The 18438-nt window shown below is 53.6% G+C and overlaps 1 protein-coding gene across 2 annotated transcripts in view; it reads right to left on the reverse strand.

Annotated features, from left to right (window-relative positions):
• Window positions 1-18435, reverse strand: part of TMEM104 (transmembrane protein 104) — a 52282-nt gene extending 33847 nt beyond the window's left edge. The window contains exons 1-8 of one of the 2 annotated variants that reach the window (XM_032456892.1): window positions 18279-18435; window positions 17561-17668; window positions 12182-12303; window positions 9601-9682; window positions 9042-9138; window positions 8397-8477; window positions 5099-5198; window positions 4562-4667 (exon numbers count right to left, since the gene is read on the reverse strand). In XM_032456892.1, the coding sequence (XP_032312783.1) occupies window positions 4562-4667; window positions 5099-5198; window positions 8397-8477; window positions 9042-9138; window positions 9601-9682; window positions 12182-12303; window positions 17561-17605 (633 nt within the window). In that variant the 5' untranslated portion in view covers window positions 17606-17668; window positions 18279-18435. Of the gene's footprint in view, window positions 1-4561; window positions 4671-5098; window positions 5199-8396; window positions 8478-9041; window positions 9139-9600; window positions 9683-12181; window positions 12304-17560; window positions 17669-18278 lie in introns of both variants that reach the window. The other variant, XM_006179451.3, reaches the window with a different exon arrangement.
• Between the last annotated feature and the right edge of the window lie 3 nt (window positions 18436-18438).

Genomic DNA, 18438 nt, shown 5'->3' on the forward strand with positions numbered 1-18438 from the left:
GCGTTCCAGTGCTACTTGAGTGGACAGGAGAAGTCCGCCTCACGACCTAGGAGCGAGGGGCGGCAGGAGGACAGCAGATGAATCAAGCAGACAGGATGTGCAGACACGGATCACTGAACAGACGCCATCCTTGGGCAGTGTTGCCCCAACCTCTGCAAACGCCAAGCTCCAAGGACTGATGAGCAGATGCGACCTGCTCTCTCTTATCCCGGCCTGGCAGCAGGGCCACCCTGCGAGCTGAGGTCTGTTACCAGGGTCAGAGGACCTGCTGAGAGCCCGAAGGGCCCGGCTCTTAGCTCTGCCTCAGCTCAGTGACCCTGGGGAAGTTGCAGTCTCCAAGTCTCAGTTTTCTCTGTTGTAAAATGGGATGATGCCACGGACCTTACTGGTGGCCTGTGAGGACCCAATCAGAGACGAGAAAGTAACTGGTAACACGCTACACTGATGCAAACAACACAGCAGAGAAGACCAGTCAAAGACCTGCCATGGGGTGCACCACTCTCTTCTCCACCCCTACCTCCGCCCCTCCACAAAAAGGATGTTTTTCCCTTGAACGGTACTGTTCTAGCAAGAGACCACTTGGTTTTAAAAACAGGATTGCATGCTATTTGAACTGTTGCCAGTGGTAGAGGCAAGCTTTGCTGTGTAAGATTTAGCCAAGATGGAATCAGAAAACACAGCCTCCTGGCAGAGAAAAGAGAACCAGGACCCTCGGTGAAGGCCCGCACGGACCGTTCAGGGCTAACCTGAGTCTGAATCAGATGGACCTGCTCCTCCAGGAAGAGAGTCTGGAAGGAAGAACTCTCCCTACAGTCCCCAACACACAGCCTGCTTCTCCAAGGGGTGCCTGGAGGGAGAGGCCCCTCCGTCCGGCAGAGGGTGGGAGGTCACCTCTGGGGCAACTGCAGGCTGCACCTCTCTTTCGGGTCACCCAGGTGGATCTCATGGCTCCCGCATTCAGCGCAGGATGGCAAGCCATGGCGACCTTGTTCTATCCCAACGAGCCCATGGGGGCCCCCCCATTCAACGCCGCCAGTTTGCGGCCGGGTCTCCAGCCAGGATGAACTCCGCTCTGCCATCTGTGCACTCGGCTCTGGCCGGCTGGTGCCCCGGCCACATCTGTCCAACTGTACGTGGTGAAGGCTACTCCCGTGGACAGTGAGGAGCCTTCAGCACTCGGAGTCCCACTGTCCCTCCAGGGTTTCCCTCTGACACTCTCAGGAGGTGGCGATGACCAGCCACGGGGTATGGGATGCGAATGAGGCTGGGCAGCCCTGCAGCAATGAGGAAGGGGAACAAGAGTGCTTGGCGGTGCCCTTGACTTGAGGGGACAGCAACACACATCCTGCTTCCCAGACATGCGGGACAGTCTGATTCCTGCATGGAACTCATTTACATACGACCCTGCCACTTCACCAATGGCCCTTGACTCCTCACTGTGTAGGAAAACGAAATGCTAAATTCTGACTTTGTTTCCTACCAAAGCCAAAGAAGCTCTGCAGAAAGAATCCCAAGATGTTTCGCAGCCTGGAGGCAAGGTTGCTGGTTTGAAAGAGTTGGGGCATCAACACTTTCCCATTTGATCCTTCAAAGGAGCAAGAGGGTTGGGGGGTGGGTTCTGAGAATCAGATTCTGATGTTAATTCTTATGGGTCCTCAAAATAGGGCCCAGGTCACTGCTGGCTCCAGCTGTGGCATCTTGCTGGGGTGCCCTGGGGAGCATGTGAGACTCACGGGACCACCCCTACCTCACAGAGCCCTGCTCTGCAGATACCCCCAAGGAGGGAGAGGGAGAAACTGACTCATACTGGCTGCAGCGGCAGTCACAGAGGTGGCAGGGCACAGGAGGGGAGGAGGAGTTTTCCATTTGTTAAGGTCAAGGGCTTAGGGAGGTGACTGGTATTGCTGGTAGAGAAAGCTCCCTTCTTGTGAGTAATGATGGTGCGACACACAGGCTGGCCTCTGGAGGTAGTTAATATCCCCCACATTCTTTCTCATTCTGTGTGTGCAACTCAGTAGCATTCCTGGGAAGACACAGAAGAGGTTGCTTCCAGAGGACTCTCTAAAAATTAAACCATAAAGTAAAAGCCTGCATCTTTGTCCCCCAGAACATACTGTCCTGTAATAGCGAAGAAGTGGCTATTATGAGGTCCTTTTAAACATGCAGGCTGGACAGGTGCATTGTTTACCAGAGACAAAGAGATGACTGTACCTGGGGTGGGAAGGATGCTTTCAGCCCACTTGCTGCCTTTCCTACCATCATGGTAAAGTCTGGCTGGCAGCAAACAGCTGGTAGAAAAAGGTACGCTGGGAATCTCTAGGGAGGGTGGACAATCTTCTGAACATGAATAACTCTGGGGGAGGGGAAGGGACGACGCTCTCCCCCAAGACCTGAAGGAGCCACCTGATGGCATGAGAACACAGAGGTGAGCCCTGCAGGCCCGATGTGGGAGGGGAAGATGCCGCTACCACCTGCAACAGAGTGCCCAGGACAAGGAAGGAGACCCACGCTTGCTGACCCCTTCCTTCAGTCGCTTGGCTGCTTCCAGCTCACTAAGAGTGGGAGGCTGGCAGAAGGATGGAGGTCCCCGGTATTTAGGGTCAGGAGGAAGCCACGGGCCCTGAGAGCCACACGCACATGCCTCATCAGTGGTAAAGTAACTTCTGAGACAAGGCCACGGTCCACCTGCCTTGAGCTTCTCTAAACCAGGCAGAAGAGCGCATCTGAACTGAAAACTTTCTGAGCAAACTGAAGCCTCCAGCAGCGTCCAGGGGGTGGGAGGGGGTGCCCACAACCCAGACAGAACAGGCTCTGTTCCTGCTTCGTCCCCTTTCCCCCTTCTTGCAGCTTTTGTGGGCCTGGTGGCAATTAGCTTCATGAGTTATAGGAGCAATATCTGAGAGATGGAGGCAGTAATTAATGCCCGCCTGCTTTCCTGAAGGGTTCCTTCTGTTCGGTCAGAGAGTTATTGAGATTCAGGGCGGGAGGCTTCCATCATGTGGAAGGTTTATAGGAATAAGAGAAGGAACAATTTAACAAGGCAATAATAATTCTTCTAAATAATTCACCAAGCAAATGACAGCAGCCAATCTTCCCAGTGCTCCGTACCTGTTTTGCTGGTGGGCAGGGGGATGTGCTGGGTGGTTCTGCACAGGCTTCAGCAGCTTCCCTGGGAGAAACCCCACTGGAGGGGCTCTGCCGCTGTCCCTCTGTCTTGGACATGCTCCTGCGTCTCCTGTACCCTCTCCTCCACCAGCTCCTTCTGCCCCGCCATGCAGGTTAGACCTCCAGATGGGTCCTGACGCTTACTAATGCTTTTGCTATTTTATCAATCACGGTTTGTTGAAATGCTAAGAGGCCAACAGGCCTCTGCTCTCCTGGCCACCCTGCTAGGTTCTCTGCTCGCCCCCCAGGCTGGGGAAGTGGGGAAATTAACCTGCCACCCAAGTCCCACCAGACCTGTGGCCGGGGGAGCTGAGATATGGTTCTGAGATATAGATTCCCAGCCGTAGCTGAGGGCAGAGGAGCAGCCCAGACCATCCGACTGCTCCAGAAACGCAGACAGGAAAACAAACCTCTCGCAGGGCTGGGGCCTCAGGGCTCCCGGGTGGGTCTACAGGGTGAGACCAGGAAGGCGAACAACCATTCAGCCTTCCTTGGGGTTAACAAATTCAGACCCGAATCACACAGCCGGCGGGGCGGCAGAGACCTCTGCCAGGATGGGGATGATCAAGTCGAGAGGCTGACTCTCTGAAAGGTGGCTCTCTGGCAGCCCTGCCTCCAGTGCCACAACAGCTAAGTGGCCCCGTGTCAAGCTGGGTGTCACCTAATGCACCCAAATCTGTCTCAGGGCTGAGGAGGACCAAGCTGCAGCAGAGAGCATGAACAGACACTGCACCAGCCAAAGGGAAGCGCCCACAGAGCAGGCAGACAGAGACGCAACCTCTGGTTTTGCATCTCATTACCTGAGACCCTACGGGCTTGTTACTCAGCTCCAATCTCACCCCCAGCCCACCCCCCGCCCCCACGGCACAAAGCAATCAAGACCGAGCATGGAGATTCACTGTGCTCTCCTGTCTGCAGGGAGCAGGGGAGACAGGGAGCTGGCTGGGCTGATCCTGATCTAGAGAGTTTTGTAATCAGGGTGGACCGTGAGACGGCTCCGTCCTGCCTGCCCAGCCGGGAAGCCCGGCATTGCCCTCGTGCTCCAGGGTTGGCCAGGAGAAAGGTCAAAACAGGGAGTTTCTAGAAAACAGGCTCTGGCACTCTCACAGCGCTTTGATAAGCGTGTCCCTCAAACCTTGAGCTAAGTTATGAGAGTTTATGGCCCTGTAACTGGCAATGACCCAAATGCCAATGCCAAACCACATGCGAATGATGGAGGCCTTGTGGCCAGGACACTCTGGGGCTGGCGTTGTAGTGACATGACACACTTTATGCCCGGGACCAAGGCCCCAGTAATGAGCCAGAGTGTAGGGCTGTGTAGACCCTCCTCTCTGGGGAAAGAGGTCTCCCAGAGAGTGGGGGTGGCTCACGGGCCCCGGGCCCCCAGGCCACTCACCAGGTAGATGCGGTAGGCGTCCACTCGGCGCAGCGGCCCCCAGCACCGGTCCGTGTCGTTGTACTTGGTGTCGGCCTCCACGCCGCAGGAGTCGTTGCCCATGGCACTGCTGGTAGAGAGAACAATGGCTCAGGGTGGGCCTCCCTGCTTGGCTGGAAGCAGACAGAACGTGCCGTTGTTAATTAGTGGCAACCACTGAATCTCTACGACCCCCACTGCGGCTTCAGGTCCAGCGATCTGACTCCACCAGCCACGTATTCCTGTCTCTGACGCAGGCACCTTATTCCTGCTGCACTATTTCCCAGCGACTCAGGAGCCCCTGGTGGGAATCCCAGTCTCCTTCCCAACAGGACAGGGATGGGGACAGTGCTGAGGAGTGTCTCTGATATGGCACGTGCAGAAAAGGGCCTCGGACACCTACATTCTGCGGATGCTGGTGGATTCGCTTGGTGTTGGGCTTCTACCCTGAGAACTCTGCCCCGACTGCGGAGGAGGCCAAGGGGCTGCAGCTTCCGTGGGGGCCAGGGGGACACTCACCAGGTCACTTGCATGAGGGAGAAGGGCACGGCGGCAGCATAGATGGCCAGGTCCCCATACAGGTAAATGATGATGCAGAAATAGAACAGGTTGACCCCCACTGAAAGCAACAAAGTCATCAGTCAGGGAGCCCCAGGGAGACGCATTCTCTGTTGACAACTACCTCTCTGCCTCGTCCACGGCTTTCTGCTCTCCGAGCAGAGTGGGAAAACCACCCCAAGGCCTGTTTCTCATGCTGGCTGCCTTCACGGTGATGCTGGCAGGACACACATCTGCTCTTGACTTTCACCTGGAGAGGGGGCTGAGTGAGGCTGGGAGGACCAGAGAGGTTCTGAATCCAGGTGCAGGGTGAGCGCAGGGCACGGACTGGCCAGGGAGGAACCAGAGGTGGCCTCATGGTTAGGACAGGCTGCCCAAGGGAGGAGGGGGGGGGGCCTGAGTCAGAAGCCTGAACCCTGGTGCTCACCTGGGCCAGGGGTCCCTCCGCAGCCAGACACAGGGCTCTGAGACCAGACTGCTACTGCTGAAAAGCAGGACGGTAGCAGGAAATGGCCCGGCTTCGGAAACTGAACTCAAGAGGGTAAAAAGCCCTTGATTTCCAAAGACTAAGTGCCTCATTCTGAATCTGGCCCGTCACCAAGCACCAACGGTGTGCTGGGGAGAGGGAGCGGCAGGAGTGGGTGCTCATGTCTCTTCTTATGAGAAGCTTTTGCAGGGGAGGGTGCTGACTTTGGAAGATGAAAGACATGGAAGCTCCCTCTGCAGAGGCAAACCCTGGTCCCCTCTCCCTCCAGGGGGGCCTGGACTAGGAGTTGGAGACACAGGCTTTGGTTTTAATCCCACAGGCCTTGTTTCCTGACTCTGGCAAGTCCCTGAGCGCCCCCAATCCAGTACAGTGAGAAGAATTCTTCCTGCACTAAATTCCATATGTGATCCCGGCTACCAAGACCAGGTGTAAGAGCTCTGGAAAAAAGCACCCAGGCCCTACGACCTCAGGGTCGTGGCCCTAGACACCCAGTCTCAAACTCCCATTCAGACCGACCACTTGTTTTTGGCATCACCGGTCTCAAGCTGCTGAAGTCTCTGAGAACAGAAAGGAAAATGAAGTGACAGCTCCCTTCTAATCCCGGTGGCTCAGAAGAGCCTCCAGGTCCGGGGGTGGGGGGAGGGGAAGCCAGGGACACATTCCTCCTGTGCTGTTTGAGGTCAGCTCAGTTCCTAGGAGTCTAGGTGAAAAAGACTCCAGGTGAAAGATACAGCTCTTGAAAGAACCCTGGAGGGCCTCAGAGTGTCAGTGTCCAAGCTCAGTGGCCCCTGGGGTCACTGCCGCTCACACCCAGGTTCTGCGTCCAGCCCCTGCCCCCGCTTGTCTTTCTGCTCTTACTCAAGGCTCCTGTAGGGAGGCATCGCCCCTCCCCATTCCCAGCCTTTCCTCTGCCTGCCCAGGGACTCATGTCAGCTGTTTATAAACTGCCATTGGCCCTCCCTGATCAATAAATTTCATTACTAGACACAAAGTGGGAGGATCAATGAACTTCCAGGAGGACAGCAATGACTTGGGCTGGCATTTCTAATTATAAGGACTGAGTCTGGACCTCAAGGGGGGGCTCTTGTGTGGAGTGATGGGCAGCCCTTCCAAACGTGAAGGGGACAGTCTTCAGAATGAGGGAATCGAACAGTGGTTTCAACTGGGGGCGATTTTACCCCCCAGCCCCTACCAGGGACACTGGGCAACATCTCAGGACATTTTTTGATGGTCATGACCGGCAGGTGCTACTGACAACTAGTGGGCAGAGGCTGGGGATGCGACTCAGCATCCGACAACACACAGGACAGGCCCCACAACGAGGAATGGACCAGCCGAACAGCAACAGGGCCAAGCTCGAGAGCCCCTGCAGCAGGTGAGAGGAAGGCGGCCTCTAAGTCTGAGCTACTCTCGTACGGATTTATTTTCTATCACATGTGGGTAAACTAGGAGTCTAGTCCATTTGGGGAACAGAGAGACAAAACAAAAGCACAAGCTCCTAGAATTCTTAAAGAAATCAGGGTGGACTGTGAGACACGAAAATTAGGAAGGTCTGAAAGGTCTGTGTCCCCTCTCCAGTGTGCATTCTGTTTTCCGAAGCTTGCATTTGGGAGGAGACTGAGCAGTGGCCAGGAGGAACTGTCTGCCTCTCTTATCAGAGTCTAACGAAATGGGGAGAGATAGAAACGGAACGAAGGACAAGCACGGAAGTGGGCTGCACACAATCAATCCGGAGTCGGTAAATTCTGAGACCCCCCTCAGTGAGGCTGGTCCGGTGGGAGGACGGGAGCAGAGCCCCAGGGAACCTCCAGCGGACAAAACATCGCACCACTGGTGGTAAAGGGAACGCTCCGAATGTCCGAAGCAGCTGCGGAGAAGCTTCTAGATTCTCGTTTCTATAATCTCCCTCGGCTCTAACTTAGCTTAGCCACATGCAAGACTGGAAACAACCAGCGGACACGCCCCCATTTGCAAACAGGGGCTTTGAAGATGCTACTGACAACTAGTGGGTAGATGCCAGGGATGTGACTCAAAGGGGCAGAAAATCTTCCAAGACAACAGCAAGGACAAGGATTTCCTGAGATGTGTCTGACTCTCCATGAAGATTTGGGCGTTTAAAAAAAACGAAACCCTTAAATAGCTCATCTTCCAAAAGAAAGAGATTTTGAATGGAGGTATAAGATGTTGCTGGAACGACCAACACTGCAGTGCCTGAGCTGGGCAGTAGCCCTATCCCACCAAGCAGCAGGTGGAGAGTGTGGAGAGGTCAGGACTAGATGCTCAGATTCCAGACAGCAGCCCTGTGCGCGTGCTGCTAGCGCCCTCTGCTGGCCATGGGGAAGACATGTGTCCACACCGTGTACCCGACCAGTCACAAGGTGGTAGCTCTGTGTTGTCCTAGACAGAACAGTCCAGAAAAAAGGGAGCCAAGTCAGAAGCAATTAAGCAAGAGGCACAGAACTACCAGCCGCCTCCACTGGCTCCCGTTGTTGGAAAGCTGCTTAGGATTCTCAGCCTCCACGAGCTGCAGTTGCTAAGTAGCTGCTCTGTCATTCCTAAACACTGATGATCGGGGTGGGGGGTGGGGGGGATTCGGAGAAAACACCTTGAAACAGCTCAGGCCTCTCAGCAACGTGGCTTCTCAGATACACTGGGCGTAGGCGGAGAATCTGCTCCTCCCCATCGCCTGCCCTGTCCCTACTCCAGGTGGAACCCCTGCCTGCAGGGAGGTACCGGCTGTGCCCTCAGCCCACCCGGAAAAAGAACTCCTACCTTTATTGAAGAACATGGAGGCCATCTGTCCCATTTCCACCCGGTCTGTGATCTCAAAAAGGTTCGGAGATCCACGTCTCTCTGTGGAGCCAAGAGGAAAAGAAGGGAAGTGGTTTTTTCACACAAAAAGCTCCTAGAAGGAGCTGCTGAGCTCACTGACTCCTCCAGAATGACGAAGTCCCAATGGTTTCAAACTCTTGAAAAAACTTTTCCTAATGCTTCTTGCTTGAATCATTTAAAAACATCTATAGAAAGGGATCCCAGGAACGCTCACTGTCTGGGAAGAGGGAAAGTTAAGCCCTAGTTCATCTGGACTGTGTATACGTGTGCGCGCGCGCGCGTGTATGTGTACGTATGTGTGTGTTGGGATGAAAGGAAGGAGAGAATCAGAGACTCTACATTTCCTTGCACTTTCAGCGTGCACCAGGAGTGGAGGTTAAGGGACCCCCCAAGCTGCAGACGTCAGTGGCAAAGCCGGCAGAGGGTGCTCTGTTGTACTGTTCCTGGTGCCTTCATAAGAATCAACCCTCAGGCGGGAAATGCCAGAGGGTCTCTGTAGGGAGATTCCCTGGGCCCTCTCCAAGAGGAAGGGGAACGCTGCGGACCAGAGGGAAGCACGGGCCAGCCCAGAATCCCAAGACTTACGCACAGACAGGATTGGCCGTTTCTCCGCCCGCTCGTAGTTGTCCTGGACAAGAACATCACTGTCGGAGGCTGTGGAGGAGTCGTCGTCTTCCTCCTCCTGGGAGGGGGTGGGATGGGGAGAAGGATGGGAACAAGGGAAAAAGAAGGACTATGTAACTCTACAGAAACCCCCGAGAATAATGGAGAGGCTTTGTTATTTCTTTCTAGAAGGTATCTGATTAGGAAGCTTTCAGTACTTCCACGCCGTCACACTAGAAGGTGCAGACGTACTCAGAGGAGGAAGCTGCAGCCAGTTCCTGGGAACACAGGTTCAGAATGACTGAGCCAGCTCAAGGTCGGGGATAGGAGGGACCCATGAGGGGGCATTAAAAGAACAGAGGCTGCATCTGTTCTGGAAGCTGATGTGGCTGATAACTTCAGCTCTGGGCCAAGGTCTTGGAGCAGCGTTATGGACAGGATCCCTCCACGCAATGGAAGGGAAAGGACTGGCTGCTGAGAACCCCACTTGGGTATCTGACTGCAAGGGGGCACTGCCCGGGGCCAGGGGTTACAGACATACCTGGTGGTTTTCCATCCTCTTCCAGTGGAGCTGAGCATTGGCTGCTGCCATGGCCTCCACCACAAACGTGGTAGTCACAAAGCTGCACAGAAGGCTGTGTGTTAATTGCCAAAGGCAGGTAGGAGGTTGGAGGAAGTACAAAATAAAAGGAAAAGCCATTTAAACCTGACCCAACCAACAAGCCTGAAGCACTCTCTTTTCTGAGGAAGGGATGGGAACTCAAGAGATGTGTCTGACCTGATAAAAAAAAAAGTGTGTGCGCATACGTGACGCCCTGCGTGCTCGCCCTGGCATCTCTGTCCGTATTTAGAATGTATTTCCAATGCATGGGAGAGGTGATGCGGGGGCAGTGAGGTACTGCACCCCAGAAGGGGCCTGTTGGGGGGCAGAGGTGGGAGAGATGGGAGGACAGATGCTATGTGATGCTCTGAGCGGGGAGGAGGAGGCTGATTCCCAAGGGCGCCCTCCCAAAGCTTCTGGGAAGGGCAGCAAGCAGCTCTTCCCTCTCCTTGCTGGCCAAGTGGTCAAACCCCAGTGACATACACAAATGGGTGGAGCATAGGCGTGGATAACTGAAAAGGACACTTGTCCAGAATCTGCCTCTGCCCCTTTCTGGGACAGTACTTTTACTTTCCTAATAATCCAGCTAATGTTAAAATAAACCTGCATCTTTATAGCAGAATCAAAAGGGAGATTGGGAGATGGCACCAGATGTTCGCTGAGAAATCAGATTAGAGTGAAAAATCATCTTTTCTTAAAGAAGTGGAGGAGACCTGGGTGATGCTGGGAATTTTCTCTTTAGCAGATGGTATGGGGGAGGGCCGCCTTCCTGCTGAGCACACCTGAGGAAAGATTCCATCCCTGCTGGAAGGACCAGGGGTGGGACATTCATCTCCCTCTTTCTGGAGGTCGGCACAGCTCTGCCTCCTGTCTTGACCTGGAGCCCCTGGGTGCTGTCACCTGCTGCAGGCTGGCTGCTCAGCCTAGCAGGCAGGTGCCTGGGTGGGACAGGAATTAACTCACATCCTTAACTCACACCTGCTCCGGCTCTGTGGAGGGGGTGGGACAACCAGCTCTGAGAAAGTCCCATTCCAGCCGCCTCAGCAACTCCTAGTGCGGTTTCTCATTATCTTGCCTAAGTGACCATTTTAAGGGCTTTAGATTTTCCTTTCTTTTTGGAAGTAAAACTAAAATCAATCTTAATTAAGGCATCAAAAGGCTTCTCATGGCTGCATAAAGCCAACTCATTGATCATGTTCGAACATAAATGGGTTGAGCAGGGACGGGGCACGGCGGCCCCTACCTGGGGGCCCCCAGTAATCACTTCCCGTTCAGGTGGCTGCCTGCGCTGAAGGTCCTTTGAAGGGGACAGTGGAGTCACGGAAGGACAAGGACTTCTAGGGCTCTTGGCTGCCAGGGATTGCAGGATGTAATGAGCCAACAGTACTCCAAGGATGGGCCACAAAACTCCCCGGAAGAAAATGTGCGAGCTCTGAAACACATGGGCATTTTCCTATCCCATGCAGCCTCTTCTAGCTCTTAATTCCCTTCAACTACTAAATTCTGTTTCATGCTTCCAGTGGTACCCACTCCTTGCTCCTTCTAATCTGCTGCCCTCCAAGGCCAGGGACCACCTACTTCCAGCTGCCATCACCCCACTCTCCTGACCCCCTCACCCCGCTGTACTTTCCCCATGGGACTCATCACCTTGTCACTTACTCTGCACTTCACTGTCTTCACTGCCTACTGTCCGTCTCTCCACAGGAGAGGCGAGTCTGCCAGGGCAGGTAACTTCGTTCAGCGGAGCTAAACCCCAAAGGAGAAACCTGTTGGCGGTGGTCTCGGGTGCTCCTTCCCACTTCTTTTTGGCAGCTTGCTGACTCCTACCTTGGTTGGAGTTGAGGTGGGTGGGAAATGCTTAGTCTGAAATCTCTTACTAGCCTGGGGTGTTTGCTAAACAAAATCAAACCTGCCCGTGAAATCCCTGAGGAGCGGCTCCCATAGAGGTACCAGCTGGTGGAGCCCAGGTGGATCCCACACACCTGCCTGAAGGAGCAGGTGCCCCTGAAGGCTGGGGAGGGCGTGGCCTATTTGCCACAAGGCACAAAGCCAGGGGAGAGTAACACCTGATTATGTGTGCACCTGGGTGTTTATGGCCGACTCTGCCACTTATCTTACACAAACTCTAAAATCCTAACTGATTTCCTCGATCACCTTAAACACTAGATTCTTTCTGTGGCTGGGTGGAGCTTTCTCCGTGAACGCACGTTGATGGTAACATTAAGGACATAAAGGGGGAGGTAAACCAGCCAGGGAATAAACAGGTGAGCGCCACGAGAGCCACTTCGGAGCCTAACCGGAGGCCCGAGCTTTTAACTGATCGGGGTTTGGCAATGGCTCCATCGCACGAGACACTGAGAGCTCTGTGTCGCCTTTCCTCGCTCTGGGCCACCTGGTTAGGACTGGCTTGCGACAGATGTCTTCCTCAGACCGATGAAGAGATGCTCGGGCTTCCCACGTGAGCTCCCCTAGCTCTGCCCCCTCCCCCCAGCTCCCAGCCCCCGTGTTGACAGGCTCTCACCTCATGAAGCCCAGGAACACCAGCAGGACCAGGCTGACAAGCCACCCGGCGGTGGCAAAGGCCTTGGGCATGGTGAGTGCACCGGTGCCCACGATGAGGTTAAACATGTACACCAGTCCGACCTGGAACCAAAAGAAGCCACAGTCGAGCCCAGAAATTAATTAGCTTCGCGCCCCCCACCTTTTCTCTCTACATAGCTTCTCCTCAGCAACGTCATTCAATCCTGTGGCTTTAACTATCCCAGCGGGACAAAAGGGGACTGTATTTCTCTTAGTACCAGCCTTTCTGCAGACCTCAAATCCAACTCCCTGCTAGTCACCTCCACCTGGACATCCCAGCGTGGCCGCAGCCTCCCTCCCTGCCCTCCGTATCCCCGTGCTAGTGGTTTTATTTCTGAAGACTCTTTTGTGGGCACCTCTGGCTCCCATTCCATTTGCAATTCAGATCAATCAGTTCTGGCCTGGACGATGATGTAGGTTCCTAACTGGTCTCCCTGTACCCCATAAAGTTGGTTGACTTACAGTTTGTTTTACCACTTGTTTCTCATCATTAAAAACAAAAGCCAAAACACTACATCTCTGGAAACACCTGTCCATCTCTCATTTTCACTTCCCCTGCCTTAGAAACATGCGCTTATCTATATTTAAATTTTTTTCTAAGATAACCGTATGCTGCATCTTTAATCAGACACACAAATTAGGACCCTTTCTCCCACGCTCAGTCAGATCTTTAAAATAGAGATGGGGAACATCAACTACCATTTTGGGGCCCTTGACAGGCAGGCAGGAGGGGCTGGGCAGTGATTAGGAAGGAACAGGCTTCTGGGCAGGTGCTGATTGATCTGAGTGCTAGACAAACAGGAGGGCATCTCGCAGGGAGGAAACGGCTCTGCCCAGAGTCCACTTACACTTGGCACTGGGCACCAAGCCCTCTGGAGCCTCCTGATCAGCCCCTCAACTCCCACCCACCATTTTGGGCCCATTCAAGTGCTGCCTCCACCATGAAGCCCTCCTGAGTCTCAAAGCCCTGGATCAAGAACACTTCTTATGTGCTAGTTTGGGATTTTGACGTTGATGTGGTTTTCCTCCCCCGTTATTAAACCTGAGGCTTGTTGTGGCCTCGGCCTGTGTCTCACTTTTCTCTGCATTTCTCGGGGTGCCCCAGGGACCTCAAGACGGGAATCCTCAATGGAGCTGGCTTGGGTTCTCTCTACCATAAGCTTGACGGCCGTTTTAAACATCACAATCTCATTCTGACCCCATAGACAGATCCCAGAAGGATTAAAACAGGTTTGAGCATCTTCTTGGAGCTCTTGATTGGATCACACTACCATGATGTGGATCCCCTGCGGGGAGTCCTGGCTGGGGGTGGTGTTATGAGAACACATGTGAGGGTGACAGCTGGCCTTCCGAAGTCCCCAGTGCTGACTTTTCACAAATGTGAACGTCTACAGACTAATTCTGACTTTTGTTGGGTTCCATCCCAATCACCGGCACTCTGAGCCTAGTGTATCCGAGGGCGAGGATGGGTAATAACTCACCCCAGTTCTGCTCATTCGCTCACTTATTCAACAACTACCAAGAGCCTTCCATGGTCCTGGCCCTGTGCTCAGAGTTGGGGGGGAGGGGGCGGTAACAGCGAGCAAGATGGACAAGGCCCTTGACCTTAAGCAGGAGGAGAGAGACAAGAAAGAAAACAAACAATGATCACCATGACGCATTGGCAAAGTATCATGAAGGAAGGAACCAGGGTACCATGACAGAGAATAAAGGAGAAGCCCTTCCAAGAGAGGTACTCAAGGAAGGCCTCGTGGTGACATTCACGCCGAATGAGCAGGAGCCGCCCAGGCAAAGGGCCAGGGAAGAGACTGCCAGGAAGGAAGGCCTACGGTGAGAGAGGAGGATGTTCCAGGGGCCCTGAACCAGCGTGGCTGAAGCACAGCAAGCCGGCCCGGTGCACGGGGACAGGGAGTTCGACGTTCTGAAGGGTGGTGAGCAGGGCACTACAAGACCAGGCTCCAGTCGATGACCCCAGCCTGATCTCCCTGTAGCTTCGTTCTCTGCACCACTGCTTTTGTAACACTTATGAAGGTTAGACTCTTACTTCTCTATAGAAAATGGCCCTGGTGATGGATCTCAGAATGAAAGGAAAGAGAAAGCAGAGAGGCCTAAGAAAGTGACGATTTTTGGCCAAAAGTCTCCTGGGGGGAATGAAGCAGTACGAGAGGCATGTGTGAATTCAGGGACACCTGAAGGTCTTGGGATGTAAAAGTCGAGGGTCTGTCGTCAAGCAGGGTTTCTCAGCCTGAGCATTACTGACCTTTGAGGCCAGATCGTTCTTCGTTGTGGGGCCTGTTCTGTAGGATATTTAGCTGCATCCTTGGCCTCTACCCATTAGATTCCAGTACCCCCCACCCCTAACCTTGCTCCTGCGGTGTGACAATCAAAAAGGTCTCCAGACATTGCCAAATGTCCCCTGGGAGGCAAGACTGCCACCAGCTGAGAACCACTGCTGATAAAGGCACAATGAAATAAACATATTCTCAACGGAAGCTTCAAATAAATCTCAGTGAAAAAAACCCTTTAAGAACTTGACAAAGAAGTCAATTAGGGATAAGCTGTTGGCAGTTAGGAGCAGAAGTGGGGAATCACATTTGACTTGGGTTGCTGCAATTTTTTTTTTTTAGTTCCGAAGCAAGTACTCTGGGGCTGTGGGGAACCCTGTAGGATAATGTATGACTTCCCCACCTTCCTGGCAAGAGTTAAACCCTCTTTACCTTCAGTGAAGGTGATGGGTAAGGATCAATCACAAAGAGCAGAGCATGAGACAGGAGGCAAATCTGAGCTGAGCCACAGGCCAGATGGAAGGTAGTTGTAGGGCAGGAGGAAGGGGAGGAGGGGCTCTCTTCTGCTGGTTAGGTGACAGTTCTGTGGGACAGCCTCCGGGAAGTGTGACCAAAAGCCAAGGAGCAGAGCCCTACTGCGGTCTTGATAAAGAAGGCCTGTGCAAACTGAAATTCCTTCCTTTCTCAACTCTTCCTCTGTGGCTGAGCTGGAGAAGACACACTCCCTGTCCCTTGGGATGGCTGACCCACCCCTCCTGTGTTCTAGGGAGTGCAGTGTGGCGCTCCTGCGGCCTCACCTCCGGGTCAGTGGCCTCACCCACAGGTGTGCATGAGGCTGGGGTCACGGGCATCTTTCAATGGCTTCCTCAAGGACAGCTATCAAAGGAAATAGAAGGCAGCAGAGATGCCGAAGCAATGACTAGGGTTTCAGGCTGTGAAACAAGTGCCTTTTCTTTTGAGAACAACAGCAACGATCTTCAGCCAGACCGGCCAGCAGAAGGCGGTCCAAGGAGCCACCCTTTTGTAGGTGGTCATCCCCTTCTTCCTCTGTTCTGATGGCATGATCTCTCCAATGGCCCCATGAATAGGGAAACATACATACCAGATCTGAGATCACTTAAGGGCGACACACAGGCCTGAACCATGCTCGTGTGTCCAGCACTTTCCCCGGGAGGGTTTGCTATCTGAGTCCCCTGCAGAGGCTCGGCTGCCCATTACAAATATTTTATGCAGAATAACGCAGGCTAGGCAAACACCCCTGACACCCACGAGGGGAAAAGAATTCACAAAGGGCAACAAAGAGGTAGGGAGAGGCTTTGTGTTGACAATGACCAAGTTACCAGCTGACGCACCTTCAGGAACTAAGCGCTCAGCATCACGGTCTCCCAAGGCACCGGAGGAGGTTCTGCCTATGTTGTGCTGAGCAGAGGAATTCAAAACAGCATGGGTAGTAAAGTCCATTCCTCAGCCTCTCTGGGCTCCATGGATGGTGCACCCCACACCCTTCTCGTGGTCTCACAAGGGATCAAGAACCATTCTCCCAGGATGGCAGAGTTGAGGAAACCTCAGGCAGAAGGTATGTTCCCTGCTCAAACCCTGACCACTAACTCCTGGTTAATGTCACCTCATCCTCAGCTCTCCCCACCTCTCTCTTCACTAGCAGGATAAGAGAATACAAGCAGCTGTACGGCAAATGCACAGAGGAGGCTCTCAAACACAGCCCTCGAACCAAACCAAACACATTGGAAATGGAAAAAAGAAATTTAAAAAGCAGAACGTGCTGAGGCTTTTAGGTCTCACTGCCCCACTTCCCGTGGGCACAGGCTGACGTGTGAAATGATCACTGAACAGCTGGAGGCACAAGAAAAGTGGGCATGTCAAAGATTTTCCTTCCCAACACTCAGTTATAAAAATAACTCATTTCCTCATCTCTAAGCTTACAGATGTTGTAAGATGAAGCAGGAACCGTAATGACTCTTACGGACAGTTGTGGACAATGCTGATACCAAGAGGAGGCTGTGGGCTGTCACACAATTCCACAAATGAGAAGGACATCATGTGACTCATTGCAAGGTTCAAGGAAGATGCTCCTGATTAATCACTGAGTGGAAGGAGCTCCCTTGGTGTTACCCACGAAGCAGGAAGACCCAGACTCAGACCTAGACCCGGCAGGAAGACCCCGGTGTGAGGAAGGGTTTTTGCCTGCTGTTCTCAGAGGTGCTTCCCTATCCACCATACCACAGCTCCAGAGTTCTGTGAAGCTGGCATAAACAGAGCAGGGATTCCCCAGGCTAGAAAAGCAGGTGCAAAGCAAGGCAGCCATTTAAGGTTAGGAACTTTCTAGAAAGAGGGGTCTTGCTACTTAAGGCAGTGCTGCCTTTCCCCAGAATACCTGGTAGCAGCATGAATCAATCACTTGCTTATTCCAGTCCTCCAGCGACTTATCCAGAGGCCTCCGTGATGTAACCATGACCCACCTTATATTACAAAACGAAGATAAACTGAGTGTGTGTGTGAGCGGTGGGGGTTTGGGGGTGTAATAAAGACCCAAGACGGTGAGAAATCAATCATTCTAATTGTCCCAATTACAGACTCCACCAAACTGCAACTGGAGGTCTCTGCAAGCTTTCTCTGCCTCTTACGCCATCCAAGACTATAAAAGTTGTGCAACTTAAAATTCAGCTAAGAAGCAAAGTGGTTTCAAACTGCTGAGAGGAGCAAAACCCAGGGTCAGCATCTGTCAGCCTCTGTCCATTTGAACTGGGAGCGCAGGTTGGAAGGGGTAGCAGCCCTCAGATAAATATAAAGAGCTAGCAAGTCAGTTTTCTTTTCCTGACCACTCTGTGATCAACATGTAAAGAGTGAACAAACCTGACTCTCCTAATATGTTCAACATGGCTGCTGCGGAATAAGGTTCCCAGACCCTGGCTATAAAAGCCGCTGGGCTCACAAGTACAGTCCACATGAGGCAGTGTGCTTCTCTAGAAGCGAAGGGCACTGATGTGGGCAAAACAGTCTCTGGAAGCAAAACTCACGTAGGGAGAATAGAGCTCCCCGGTCTCTGTGATTTCACCCGCCATTTCCAAAAGTGAGGAAGGGTCCGTAGGCAGCCAAGGCTCCTTCTGTTTCGGGGAGGCTGTTCCCTAAGAAAAGAGAAGACTTCAACTTTCTGATGAACTCAGATGGGGGTAGGGGAATGTCTGCAGAGCCACTCCCTCCCTGTCCTTTAATCAAAGACACTTATGGTCTCAGTATCAGTCACAAGACAGTCGAGAGGGTATGGTCTCTCTGTAAGACTAACGCCTGGGTGGTTTCTTCTTTTTCCTTGCTGTGCAGGGCATGAATGTATTCTATGCCGCTCACACTCCAAGTGATTTGACGGGCCTCAGAGGCCATTAGATCTCGCCCACCACAAGCATCCCATTTACACACCCTGCTTATCTCCATTTAATGCCAGGAACAGCGAGCTCACTACCATGCAGGGAGCCAAGTGACTGCGTCTACCGTCTAGGGCAAGGGGCTGGCGGCTCTCCCAGGTGGGCCCCCAACCCAGCTCTTTGCCCCCAAACCTCTCCTTTTTAACGGGGCCTCCACTCCACGTCCCCCAACCTACCTTAGTGCTCCCCACTCTCAGCCTCCCCCTCTTCTCAAGAGCCCGTCTCCGAACCTCTCCCCCATTTCTTCCTTCCTCCTGGAGAAGCCCCGAGTGTGGCACGACCCAAGCCCATACCACCGTCCCGCCCGGCCCAACACCTGCAGCGCAGCTTGCTCTGGGCCGCCGCGGCCGCCGCCTCAGGTCCCTGGGTTGCTGCCGGCGCCAGCTGTCCCGCTCCAGCGCCCACAGCGCGCATGCGCCCGCGCCGGGAGCCCACCTTTTCAGCGCGAGCCTTGGGTGGGGCTCACGGCACTGATT

The sequence above is a fragment of the Camelus ferus genome, chromosome 16, assembly GCF_009834535.1.
Source record: "Camelus ferus isolate YT-003-E chromosome 16, BCGSAC_Cfer_1.0, whole genome shotgun sequence".
Taxonomy (NCBI): Eukaryota; Metazoa; Chordata; class Mammalia; order Artiodactyla; family Camelidae; genus Camelus; species Camelus ferus.